The sequence below is a fragment of the Grus americana genome, chromosome 4 (assembly GCF_028858705.1).
Source record: "Grus americana isolate bGruAme1 chromosome 4, bGruAme1.mat, whole genome shotgun sequence".
In the NCBI taxonomy this organism is placed as follows: Eukaryota; Metazoa; Chordata; class Aves; order Gruiformes; family Gruidae; genus Grus; species Grus americana.
Window position 1 is genome coordinate 9,693,739 of NC_072855.1, and position 13,511 is coordinate 9,707,249.

Consider the following 13,511-nt stretch of genomic DNA (forward strand, 5'->3'; position numbering starts at 1 on the left):
GCAAGGGAAAACCCTTCCTTTCCTCTCCCACCAGGAAACAGGCCAAACCTCTACATCTCCATAAAAAGAACTTTGTGATGACTTCATCTCGCCAGAGCGTTTTCCACAGAGGAAAAGACCTAGCAGCTCTGTAACCTTGTCCGCATTCCTTTTCCCGTGGGGCAACTGCAGAGAAGATAGGTTAACCCAGCAGTGGTATCTCCTCACCGGCTAAAAGCACAGTCATGACACAATGGCAGAGCTGCCAAGGCAGTGATAGCATTTAATTTGGCAGCAAGCACTATGCTTTTTGCAGTCACATTGTGATTACAGATACAGTTGCATGCGCGCACATGGATGCACGTGTGCACGCACACACATGGAGCATGCACACAAATACCCAGCTTAAAAAAATTAAGAAAACTAGAGCACGCTTTGCATCCCAAGGTGCAAAGCAGCAGGTGGATGATGTCCCTACAGGAATGCCGGAGCCCAGATTGCTGTGGCGGGTGGGCCGGGGCAGGGCTGGACAGCAGCACTGCTCGGAGGGCTGGCAGCTGCCAAACACCTGAAACACTTGTGCCGTTGCCTTCCGCTGGGCCGCTGCTGTCCGAGCTGCAGAAAATGGGGCTCTGCCTGAAAATACCACCTTAAATTGGGCTGTGCTTGAGGGAGAATGACACAGGCAGTATGGTGTCATTTTTCTTTACCGGTGCAATAGCCCCCAGCTGTAATAACTGAAAAAGTAAAAACAAATAAACCCTTTTTATTTCCACTCAAGATTATTCGAGTAATTTTTATTGAAAATATAAGATCTACAAAGCCATGGATACCCAGCGTGGAAGAACTCATTAAGTTAGCACATTCATCTTTAAAAGGAAAATTTCAGGTCGACCTAAGGTACAATAATGTTCAATTTAAAATCTCGTTTTTCCTTCTGTAAGTTTCAAATCTCTTTTCATTAGGAGGTTCTGTGCAAGAGCTGCTTGTCATGAAAGGAAACACTTTACAATTCATGAATGTGTTCATTATATAATAAATGAACAGCAACAATATACTAGCCTTTTTTTTTTTCCTGTTAACAGTCGTGTGTTAAAGTAAACTCTTTTTTTTTTTTTTCCATGATTTGGAAATTAGTTACATATGCACCAGAGGAGCTAGTAATTTCTGCTGCTTGTCAGCTACACACAATGAGTATATTGCTGTGTGCTTTCCCCAACGAGGATTTTAGTAATATGCAAGGTGTATAGAACATAATACCAAAACCTGCATCACAGAAAAGGTTAATTGTTTTCTTATTCAGCTGCCAGAGTTTATAACCTTAGGCCCCTCCCCAGAGCCAAAGTAGGGGCGGCCGTCCATTAGGTTATGTAAATTAAACATATATGTTTTCCTTGTTGGCAAGTTCCAAGCAGTAAGCGAGAGTGCAAACAAGGATCTGTAAGCTGCCACAAAATGTATTCATATTTCTACTCCGTGTTGTAAGAGCCAAAGGGAGGACACGTATGTCAGATGTTGAAAGAACAACTGAATCTTTGTTTTTGATCATTATGGTCAGTCTGTCATGAGGTCTTGTATCTGAATGCTAAAAATGGCACCACATTCGGACATCCCATAGACTTACACAGTATGTTTGCATTTCCCTAGCCACCGAGCGCTGGTCTCACAGAGACCCTGACTTTATAAGCTAACAAAATACAGATTCGGGTGCTGAAGAACCCAAGGGAGGGCTTATACAAAGACAATTAACCCTCGCACCAAAACCTAATTTTATGATTTTACTTAAAGCCACACTGAATCAGTTGTGAGAGGGTGAAGATATAAATACACCTCTCTGCTTCATCCATAAGAAGGTCGACAACTGACCATTCGGAGAGCGGGTCTGGAAACAAAGCTTAGTTGTCCTTTAAACAATGAAAAGGAGAGGCATACATAAATGGTCACCAAGGCACAATATGACAAAGGTGAAGAGTCCCTGAGACTCTGGTCTGGGTCTGTACCATTCCCCTCCCTATACAAGTAAATGAGAACATTTAGGAAAATATAATACAAAATCTCTTACAGGAAATATAGACTACACTTGCTAAAATCACTTCCCTAAAAGTGTTTATAGCTTTTTTCTTTTTTTTCTTTTTTTTTTTCTTCTTTTTTTTTTTTTAAAAGACCTTCTTTAAACAGATAATGCAAAGACTGGTCCATTTTTTTCTTACCCGGCAAGCCAAGCTCTAATGACTTCACTAAGCAGAAGTTGTATTAAAATACATCTTCATAGTATTGCTACAATTTGGGTAAATATGTTCTGAACAGCTTGATGAGTACTAAATAAACTTTGCTGTTTTACAGCATACATTTTTATTTTTTTGCACTTTTTTAAGAATAGAAAATGCAATTATAGTGTGCAAAAGAAAAAAAGATTAATTATTTTCTAGCTGAATACTGTAATTTTAAGCCATGCCTTCCATAAAAATGTATTGACATGTGTAAATAGAAGAAAAGAAAAAAAAATGCAAGCAAACAGAGATTTCATTTCCTTGCAAGGAAAAATTAACTATCACAAACTGGATCACTTGAGTTCTGTATTCTTCAGACAAAGAAATGAAAAAAATCAACCCAAAAAAACCCACTGAAATGCTTCAAATGTCATCCATTCCACGATAACAGGTTAAAACTGCAGTGTTGCTCTCTACTACTCCTGTTAACATGGAGAGAATGATTTGCTGCTGGTTGGATATTGAATACAAAAGAAGCAAAAGAAAGTTGAGATCATCCCACATGAAGTCATTATTAGAGCTGGCTTTTCCCCCGTTTTGAAGTACAGTAGTGACTTGTAAAGATGACCTTTTCTAAAGGTCATCTGAGATTTGAAGATTTATCTGCCTGCTTCACCCAAACAACTGCGGAAAGAATTTATTCTACAGAGCCCGCTATATATGTTTTGGGGTGTTTTTTTCATGAAAAAATACCACAAAAAAGTAGTTTTAGGTTTTTGTATCTCCGAATCACTAACACATTGTAGATAGCATTTATTCTTCCGTGTTTGAAAATGGTCTCTGCAAAAATCAAAATAACTGTCAAACTCCCTTACGCCATGCTTCCAACAGTTTGAATTTAATACTTGTCGAATGGAATGACATCATTTATTTTCTTTAATTTGCAGTATGGCTACATCAAGCTAGCTTTAAGTCACAACTGTACCTAACCACAGTTCTCTGCAGCAAACCCATGATTTACAATATCTAATATTGTGGTTACAGTGCAGGGAACCGTGGGTAAGAAACCTCCATGTCAGAGTACTGTGGTTGGGGTTTCCCGGAAGAGTGGCAGTTGACACCTCTGGAATATTCATATATAAGTGCTTCAGTCAGATGGTCCTGAGTCGAAGGGGTAACTCAGGCACTATGAGAGCCTGGCATTCAGTCTGCGGGAATGTGTGTAACCTCCGTCACTCGAACCGCTTTGCAAACTGTAGTGGTCTTCAGCATCACTGGCACTTCCAATACTGTCCATTTCACCCGGAGTAAACTCCATTCCTTCAATGTCTACTTCTAAAGGAAAGATAAGAAGGCACATTTTGAGAAAGGCAGCGGTTGTAGCAAGTAATCATGGGCCAGTGTTGCCTATGTCAATCAATGTTCAGGTGAAACCTGAATCATACTACATTTTCTGTAATTTTTAAAAAAAAAAAAAAAAGGAACAGTAATTCCTGAGGAAAGGATCATCTTGTCCACCTGAGAATTAAAATCCCTTCTGTCCTCAGCCACATAAACACACTGCATGACATCAGTACCAAATGCTGTCACAGAACTGTTCCAACCTGCGCACAAGACACTGATCTTAAAAAAAAAAAAACAAAAAAACAGCCCTCGGAGGCCACAATACTGCAGCACCGTTCCTGGTAATTCCAACCTATACAGGTGCCGGCTAGTAGCGACCGTGGAGCAGCCATCTGTCCACCGGTAACTGCACCGTGACTGACAACTCATCTCCCATCGGCCCTGGAAAAGTCAGCCTGTGCGAGCATTCAGGCACAGAAAAACTTCAAGTGAGAAAGCAAGAAATGGTGACAGGCAGCTTGAAGAGCTCTGTCCTAAATGAGAACCAAATGCAGAGAACACTTGGTGATCATTACATGGAAATATCTTAAAATTTCACAATAAATGATGTGGAATTAATTTATTCACAGAAATGAATGAAGACCAATAAGATTTTTTTTTTTCCCCCCAAGAAGAAAATATTATGCCAGCCTTACCAATAAATACACTAACACTTCGGAACATTAAATGGTAATTGTTCAAAAAACTGGCAAAAATGTGCAGTATAAATAGCCTTAAAAATACATGCAGTATTAATAGCTTCAAAATTGATTAGAAAAAAGAGAATTTTCAAAGAATGTAAAAAAGATGCAGTAGGTTTTTATTCTGCAAATCACATAATGGAACAATTTTGTCTGGGTTTTGTTGAAAGCTTGATTTTAGTTTTAAATAAGGTTTTCTTGCTTCCCTACTTCCCTTTTCCTTCCTGCTCCCGCAACACCCCTTGGGAAGCCCTCCTTCAATTACCTTGTTCAGAGTCAGTGGATATTGTTGATCCCATACTGTCAGTGCGGATACGCTCCATGCCCTGCACGGATAGCTGCTCCAATCTGCGTTTGAGGTAGCGGTGTTCCCGCTGTAATTGTTCTTTAATATTTAGAGCTTTTCGGTCCTGTTCTTCCAATTTCTTAAACGGAGAGAAAGACAGTAAGCCCACAGTTTTTACTCATGTTAAAACATAAGTAACTTAAGTTCTCCTTATAACAGTAATTTTAAAGCAATTTAAATATTTTAATTTAAATTTTAAATTTTAAATTTTGAACTTTTTGTTCCCATTCTGTAGAGGTCAGTACAATTTAAGCAGGCTAGGCCAGACCCGAATTTATTTCACAATAAGATACACGGATACAGGGCAGGGGGGAGAATAAATCCCTCAGAGGCTCTTTTGCCACTAGCAGACATTCCTCAGCTAAAGCCGAACTGTTGTTGCCTTGGTTGTGGGGAATATTTAAGTAATTTTTTCAGGCAAAACTGGCATCATCTTTGATAACTAGAGCACTGCTCAGGTTTCAGTCAGAACGTAACGCCTCTTTAGGTGAAAAAAGAGACTTAGCACCATAAAGGAACCACTGCCAGCCTCCTGAGTGCTCTCCCTCCTACCGCAGGCCATGGAAATTTTTACCATTTAAAAAGCTTCATTTACACTAAGCAGTGTTAATTATATACAGTAGGATGATTTTACTAACAATTCCCTTTATTCTTGCTTTTTTTTTCCCCTTGAACTTCTGCAGAGCAAATATGGTAATTCTTTGATAACCTCCTACAAAATCAGTGGTATTAATCCAAAACTTCTCAGCAAACAGCCTGGGAAGTGGATCCTTCCATGCATGTACCTAAAATCTCCCCTCTGCTTGACTAAAAGAAGGTATTGATTTTGGAAATAAAAAAAATAGCTCAGTAAAATGTGCTGCACTGTCGGTCCAAATGCAGTAACAGACACAGGATCTTTTCAGATTTCAGCTGAACCCTCTTCCAAATCCCTGATAGCCATTTAAAAAAAATTGACTATATAATTAGGGAAGAAAGTGTAATGAGTATGATGGGATCAAAAGCAGCAAGGACACACAAATCAAAACACCTTAAATTATTAAAAAAAAAAATCTGATTAAGCAAATTACAGGTTGCAGCAGTAAAAGCGCTTATAGGAAAGACCAAATTTCTCTGTGAGCTGTGTTTACACAACCACTGAGATTGAGGAGATGTGCAGGGAGTGAATACAGCTGCTGACGATTCCTCCCTAACATCTGAATGAACCTGTGCTTGTTTCTCTGAGGAGAGCAGGGTGGGACAGTGCACAGCAAACCACAAGCAACACGATTTCAGAGATTTTGCTGTTCCAGTGCAAGCCTAAAAGCAAAAGTATTCATCTTTGAAAAAATAACTGACGCTATTGAACTGGGCGGTTTCCTGGCTTAATGAAATGTAACTTCTGCAGCCTCGTGTTAAGCCTCCTCCCAGGCAATACACTATGTAGATACGCCTCATATGTGGATACACAATGTTATAATAAGACAACGGGTTGGTATATCCATGTACAGAACAAACCAAATGTGCCTGATTGATCAGATTTCCTTTTCCTGTATTTTTGTGGCTGTAATCCTGAACTCTAACAACTATTTTAGGAACAAACTCAGTGATTCATAACCAGGAGACTCAAAATCATCCAATCTTTCAGGGCAAGTTTAAATATATGGGGAGGGTGCATGAAAAGTTCAAAACTAATGACTGTATTAGAAATGGCAGACAGGCACTGCCATGCTCTGGCGGTGACCTGACAAAAAGGAGCAATTAAGTGACAACCCAGTTAGGGTAGGTTCAGTTAAAATCTTAAAAAGAAAGCTAAACTTCAGTTTCAGTTTTCAGAAAATGAGTTTTTGGTACCGTGCACAATGGACTTGGAAAGAATCTGTTCCTAGCTTTTTTTATCAGCAGCTGAAATGGTAACTACACGGCTAATCTCTCACACTTGCCACTTGTAAAAACAGTTTTTCAATTTGTATGCATAAGCCCATGATAGGGGGGCAGCCCAAGACAAAAACCACATGCGGTGCCTTTCACGCATGTTAGCCTGAATTATAAACAAGAGGCCAAAATCTCAAATGGTAAAAACAGGGGTTGCCCAGCTGGACTAAATGTGCTTACAAGAGCTACAGAAGTAGCTCAGTAAACTTATTCACAAGAATGGTTTTGCTTAAATTAATCTTTAATTCTTCATATGAATTACACCCCTTTCTGCAACTGTAGTGAATCTTGGCTGTTCTCCAAAATACTCCAAGATTACTGGCAGTGTTCAACCTCTCCTGCCACTTTTCTTGACCTGTTTCCCTGTAACACTGAAAAAATTACAGTCCTGGATGCAGCAGCCGAAACCTGTTCTTTACCTTTTACATCTGAATACCTGTTTGTCTAATTTCTGCATATAACCCTGTTTCCCTGAAAACTACAACAGTGAAAATGGGAGCGAAGGTGTCTTTGGGGAGAGGAGGCCTAAGGAGTAAATCCCTTTGAATCACCTGGGTTGGTTTTGGTTTTAAACTTGTTACTCCCATGAAACATGCGAGGGGAGCGGCAACTAACAGGAGATTGCATTTCATTTTTGGTTTATTTTAAATGATTGTCGAATGCTCCAGGATCTGGTCATCACGATGTGGGATAAGGCTTAACTAGTAGCTATAATCCCTTTGACTCCATTAATTTTTTTGATCATGAATGGATCTGGCTTTTTACATAGAAATCAATGCAGTACAATGCTACTTTGCTCAGTCCTTAACAAATAAATATATTAATCAAAGAACAGCTTTGACTTTTTTTTTTTTTTAAATACAGTGTAAACCATTAGTAACTAAGCAGAAATCCAAAATTGCCATTTTATATATCTGAGACCGCAGGGTAAATTGCAAAGCACAAAACCTTGATACTGTGACTGAAATCCTTGCAACTAATGAAGGCCAATATATCCAGAAGATTGGACATATGGATACGGATTTTGTGTGAAAATTAGCTTCCTCTCTATGGATACACATTCTGGAAGATTCTGGTTTAAAAGAAATAGAAATATGGATGAATGTTTTTACCTTGATATGCATCTTAGCTCTTTTCAACAGACTTAGAGTGGTGTGTCTGGTGCTGTCCGGCCCAAGAGGCACAAGCTGTTTTAGCTGTTCCAAATATAGCCGGAGTTTAGCCCGCCTGAAATTATTAAAAATGAAGAGCGTTGTAGTAAAGTTGCACCCGAACAGCACATCCTATATGCAAACACCATCTGCTTGCAGGATCTCTGTGCCGAACTTGATTCAACGGTGGCTTCCTTTCCCCTCCCTTTGGCACAGTTTCAGACCGAAAGGTCACTTGAAACGCAGTAATGCTGCTTGGCACATGCAGATAGTGGTTTCATACCTATATTTCAAAGCAGTTTGCTCAGTCTGGTCAGTCGCATCTTAACGAAGGGGGAGTACGCTCAGAGATCTGAGAAATCCAGGCAAGGCTGAATCCAGGGCTGGGTAAGGAAGAAAAACTGGGGCGTCACTCCAACCCAGTGAATTTTGCAGGCAGAGAGGGAGCTGTGGGAGGGAGCAGGGAGGCTGCAGACCCCGATTCCCCTCTCCCCCCCTTAGCCCTGCTTGATGCTGTAGGACACACTCCTGCTATGTGGGGCAAGGGCATCCAGGCAGCTCTGCACAGCTCCGAGCTGCTTCCAGACATGGTTTATCCATGTAAGAGGAAGGTCCTGATCCCCCTTCTCCTCCCATCTGCTGACCCACAGTCCCCCCGAGGAGGAGACGTTCCTCCTCTCACTGCACAGCTAGGACAACCTTTAGTAGAGACACACAAGAGCAAATGTTTCCAGCCATATTGGGTCCTGCTTGCGCCATTACTCCTTTGCAAGTAGCACTACTGCTGCTCCCAACTCTCTCACCTGTGCTAATGACATTAAATCCAACAGTGAAAAGAAGATAAACAAAGTGATATTTCTACAGATACATGGTTTCCAAACATTTTGGCTGTCTTTGAGAAAGAGGTGGGCAATACAATAGCGGGTGAGACAGTTGCTTCAACCATCCAAAACCAGGCAGTGGCAAAGCAACAACAGTACACAAGTGTGTTTCTACAGTTAAACCCAAAAGAAAATCCCTCCTGGTTTTAGTGCACAATTCTTGAACAGGAATCCGTACAAAATCACCTTTCGGTTTTGTGAAGAGATAGAAATGGATGCAGAAGCGCTAACACGAGCAACATCTCTAACATCTTCCTTTCTCCAGTCTGTTATAGATTGAACAAAGCGATGACCTGAGGCATGCCTGCATCCCCCACAAAGCAGTAATAACCAGTGAAGCGGGTCACAAGTGTGAGATGAATAATCATCTTTTTCAAATCTGCTCGATGCTGCATGAAGCAAACAAGCTTTGCAGGAAATTTAACGCTTCTGGTCAAGAATGAACTTTCTTTTGAACAAATCGGTTCAGAACAGCATCAGTGTTTGAAATGCAGCTGAAGAGAATTTAATATGCACCAAATGACAAATTACACATGTGTAATTGAAATGATTAGTGTAATGTGAAAGCAACCTGAAAATTAATGGGGAAAAAACCCAAAGCAAAATAAAATCTAATTAAAATACAGTATTGTAACGACTACACACTCACACGTTTAGTTCTGGCTGCCTAGAAATCAGCAATGTATTAGGTAGCAATTCAAAGAGCATTTCTATGAAATTGTCAATTCTTTCTTCAAGCCACTTCGGAAAAAAAAAATATTGGTGAAAATCTGATTCTCAAGAGAAAACTGATGACAGATTCTTTGTTTAGGCCTGGAGTTTGTTTTTAAAGACAAGGCTCTAAATGTAACCATCTATATGCTTCTATTTAAACAACAGCTACAAAGATTGGGGTAAATATTCACAAAAATATGCCCATCAGATCACAGAGCACCTCTGTGGCTGCACATTTAAACTGGAATCTAATGTAAATAGATCCCAAAGGTGAAATACCAGAATTAGGGACTACTGCTATTTATACAGAAAATCCTAATCTGGTAAATTTTTATTTCTGTGTCTGTAATCTCTAACAATTGTCTGACTGGTTTTGTGTTTTAAATAAAAAAAAAAAAAACTTGCTTCAGGGAACTACATTGAATTAATCTTTTTGGTTTTTAAATGGCCTCTAAACACACACGCAATCATCTGCGTCACTCAGCACAACTTGGATGCAACTGTATTTAGACAGCTGACAAGAAAGTGGGGACTGAAGATAAAGGAGGATGTGGCAAGGAAGAGGACAAGAATAGTATCCAAGTAGTAAATAGAGAGTTAAATACATTGAAATGGAACGATCAATATACTTGCAGTAATTAAAAGTCTGATAAGGAATATAAAGAGCTGTTGATCTGAGATCTACTTAGTATTAATCCTGGAAAACATTAATGAAACCAGACTACATACTCAACTTATCTGCCTCTATTACTATCTGAAGCAAAGTCTGCTTACCACAGGGAGAAAATAAGGATTTAGTGCACTCCCTTACCATCAGCTGGGGAGTTAACAGAAACGTTACCAAGATCCAGACGGCACGGCTGTGTGTCTTTTTAAAGCACTAATTCTTTTTGTTATCTGCCGGCCAGGTAAAGCAGGACTTTAGAGAAGTGCCATGAAGAACACAGGTCTGAAGCTAAGAAGAGTATTTTAACTGACCAATGAGAAGAGTTAAAAAGAGCTAAATATGGAAAAAAAATAAATGCTTTAAGGCATTCTCAGCACTACCAATTATTACTTACTAAAAGACCTGCTCTAACTTCACTTTTTTTTTTAAGGGACTTTTTCTTTCATTTGATTACTCAGCACCTATGAATCCATTAAAGATTTTAATGCATAAGCTTTACATAGATCTTTACATAAACGCAGGCATGTTTATGTGGCTAATTCATATATTATAACACAACAGCATAATCGATGGCATAGACTGTGAAGTAAAAAGAAAAAAAAAAAGAAAACCAGCCCACCACAATTCCTGTGGTAATGGAGTAAATATCCCCACGTTTTTCATTTTGCACATCTTAGAAAAAAAACTGTAAGAATGTAAGAAAACATTTCAGGCATGTTATGTTAAAAGATCACACTAGCAGAAACAGGGGACTCGAACTTCAGAGCAGATAAGTTGTCGCGTACAGACTCTGCCAGCACTAATTTCTCTCCTTTTTTCTGCAGGGACCTGACAGCTTTCGCTTTTCCTCAGCTGACTGTGACCGTTGGAGGAGGGAAAGGCACCCACAGAGGTAATCGCAGCCGGAGCCGCTTTGTGTTTTGCAGCTCATGCCTTAAATTCCACCTAGAAAATAAGCAAAAAAAGCAGCCTGGTCTCAGAGTAACGGGGTAACGATCTCTGTGCATGAAATGTGGTTGGAGTTTTGGTAATTATGCTCTGCTCCAGCTTCGAAACCCGACTGTTACACCTTCGCCCACACAAAGCATGGTGTCAGGCCAGGACACTGGTGCCTGCAGAAGCGGGCACTTTTCTCACCTCATGTGGATGCACAGAAATATCCCCGTCATCACTGCTACTGAATTTATCAGGGAAGGTAATGATCTAAAAAAAGCCATCCAAAATCCAAATCCTCAAACCTGCAGCTCTCCGTTTTGGGTACAGCCCCACGCGTGGAGAGAGGCACGTGGGTGACCTGTCTCTGCTTTGCCATGTTTTCCTTTCTGCCAGAAGACAAAGGGGTTTCAGATGTTCCAGACTTCAGTGTTTCCCCATAAGGGAGCTCACAACACGATCCTATAAATCTGCATTATTTCTATTGAGCATTACAAGAGCTATTAATTACTAAGCCCACAGACTTGGTCAGCGTTCCACAACAGTGGCCACGTCCCAGAGCGGTCGGGTGGCTTATCACGTTCAGATAAAGGACAACGTAACTTGTTGACAACTAACGTAACAGGAACCAGCTGGAATTCCCTTGAAGTGGTTTTGAATCCATGAAAGCTGTGATGGGCAATACTGGCAGGTATTTCAGAACCAGTAACAAAATGAACCCTAGAGCCCCACAACTTGGAGGGAAAAGCAGCCACACAGTGTTGTTAGGAGCTTCTCTGTAGTACAAGGACATCCACCAGAAGTTCCTTTGAAGACCACTCACTGACTTGGGTTCTCAGAGACTCCAGTTTGCTCCAGTGCTCAGCTATGGGAAGGCAGGAGCAATGCTGGGCAGAGAAGCTACAGTTCACCACTTCTCAAAAAAAGGCTGCCATGCAAAAGTAAATTAAGATCTTTGACTCTAACCAATTTCAAAATCGTGCTAAGTGAGTCTACTAGATAATGGTCAACAAGCTTCCCCAGATGTATGAAATCCCAGATGCAAATCCATTGTAGCACACCAAGAAATGGAATGCTAAGATGTAGAGGAAAAAAAAAAAGAAACAAAATCCCTATTGTTCACACTGGATAATCTTAATTCCAAGGAAACTGCAACAATTCCAAGAAATTCCTACAACTACTTGATGGGTGGTTGTAATTAGGCAACTTATTTTTTACTAGGGCACAATCAGAACAGGTTGGCAGAAAGGCTGTAGAAGTGCCATCCTTGGAGGTTTTTCAAGACGTACTCAGACAAAGCCATGCCATTCCCAGGTCCATCCAATCAACATTTCTATAAGCATTTAAATCAGAGTTTGCTTATAAAGCCATAGCATTCAACTCACAAGATTGCTCCCATTCACATAACAGAAAAAAAACCCCAATTGTGTGACTTAAACCTGTGCCGGTCTGAACGATACAATACTGGCAGGTTTGTGGAGTGACCCGATCCACCTGCAGTCTTTCCACAGGGGCTCTCCAGGGCTTTTTTAGGCCAAGTGCAGCAGATAGAAATGGCCTGCAGCTAGTCAGACAGCAGACAGCTGTTCAGTGATAGCAGTGAAGGCGTGTTTCCTAAACCATACAAGCATAAATCTATACACCTAATTTGTGGGAGGGAACAACATCCATTGTTTAAGCCACTGATCTGCCCAAAGCCAGCTGGAAAGGCAAAGCCTACCTTCAGCAAGTGCATGTCCAAACCAAGCTGCTTAGTCCTCAGCGCGGCATGCCTTAGCCAGGCCTGGGTGGAATTAAATGGCCACAGACACTCATAAGAGTTTACAGCGTGACAGTGAAACGCATGCTTGTCGATCCCAACACCTTGGCTGGGCAACCCATGGAGACAAAGCTGCTGACAGCCTTCCCTGAGTTTACGGGAGGTAGCGCGGGGTAGGCATTTCCTCGAAGCTGCATCAGAAGGCATAAACAACACGATGCTGCTGACTGCCAGAGATCATTTGCAGAAAGGGTCAAAAAAGCCATGCTCATCTGCTTCTCAGCCATCATGGGCAAAAGCATAAAACTCACTAAAGAGAAGTCAAATTCATGACAGCGTTCACCTTGCGCATCTTCGAGGTCTCAGTCCACAGCCTTCCCAAACTAGAAGAACGACTCTCACATGTACCTATTCTCAACTTGGCTGTAAAATGGAAGGAGTGACTCTCCCTATCAGCAAAGTTTGTCAGCCCATGGGAAGTCCCAGGACAGCTCTGGTCCACAGCCACTCACTCCCACTAGCAGGTTGCCCAGTGAAGACATGGGGCTGTCTTGGCCGTACTGGGAGGCAGCTTAGAGCTGCAGCACGTCCAGCTGAGGAGCAGCAAGGATCTGGAAGGCCAGGAAATGGACAAAAAGCCCCTCAATGTCCACATTCCCATACTGCATGCTCTGAATTTCCCTTCCTGCTGGCTCCAGCAGAAGCTGGCTGGGTTAGACAGGGTGTTGTTGCTTCAACACCCACAACCCAACATACCTCTCACACCATAGCGCATCACCGAAGCACGTATGGGCATGAAACAATGCTTGCCTCAGAAGAAGGCCCTAACTGTGCTTTCTGAAGATGCTTTAATGCTAAAAATGCTTGCGTGGC

The 13,511-nt window shown here is 41.1% G+C and overlaps 1 protein-coding gene across 3 annotated transcripts in view; it reads right to left on the reverse strand.

The window, feature by feature from the left end:
- Window positions 1-742: 742 nt before the first annotated feature.
- Window positions 743-13,511, reverse strand: part of MXD4 (MAX dimerization protein 4) — a 38,757-nt gene continuing 25,988 nt past the window's right edge. For all 3 annotated transcript variants that reach the window (XM_054825096.1, XM_054825095.1, XM_054825097.1), the window contains exons 4-6: window positions 7,646-7,760; window positions 4,539-4,698; window positions 743-3,524 (exon numbers count right to left, since the gene is read on the reverse strand). In XM_054825096.1, coding sequence (XP_054681071.1) covers window positions 3,376-3,524; window positions 4,539-4,698; window positions 7,646-7,760 — 424 coding nt within the window. In that variant the 3' untranslated portion in view covers window positions 743-3,375. The remainder of the gene's footprint in view (window positions 3,525-4,538; window positions 4,699-7,645; window positions 7,761-13,511) is intronic.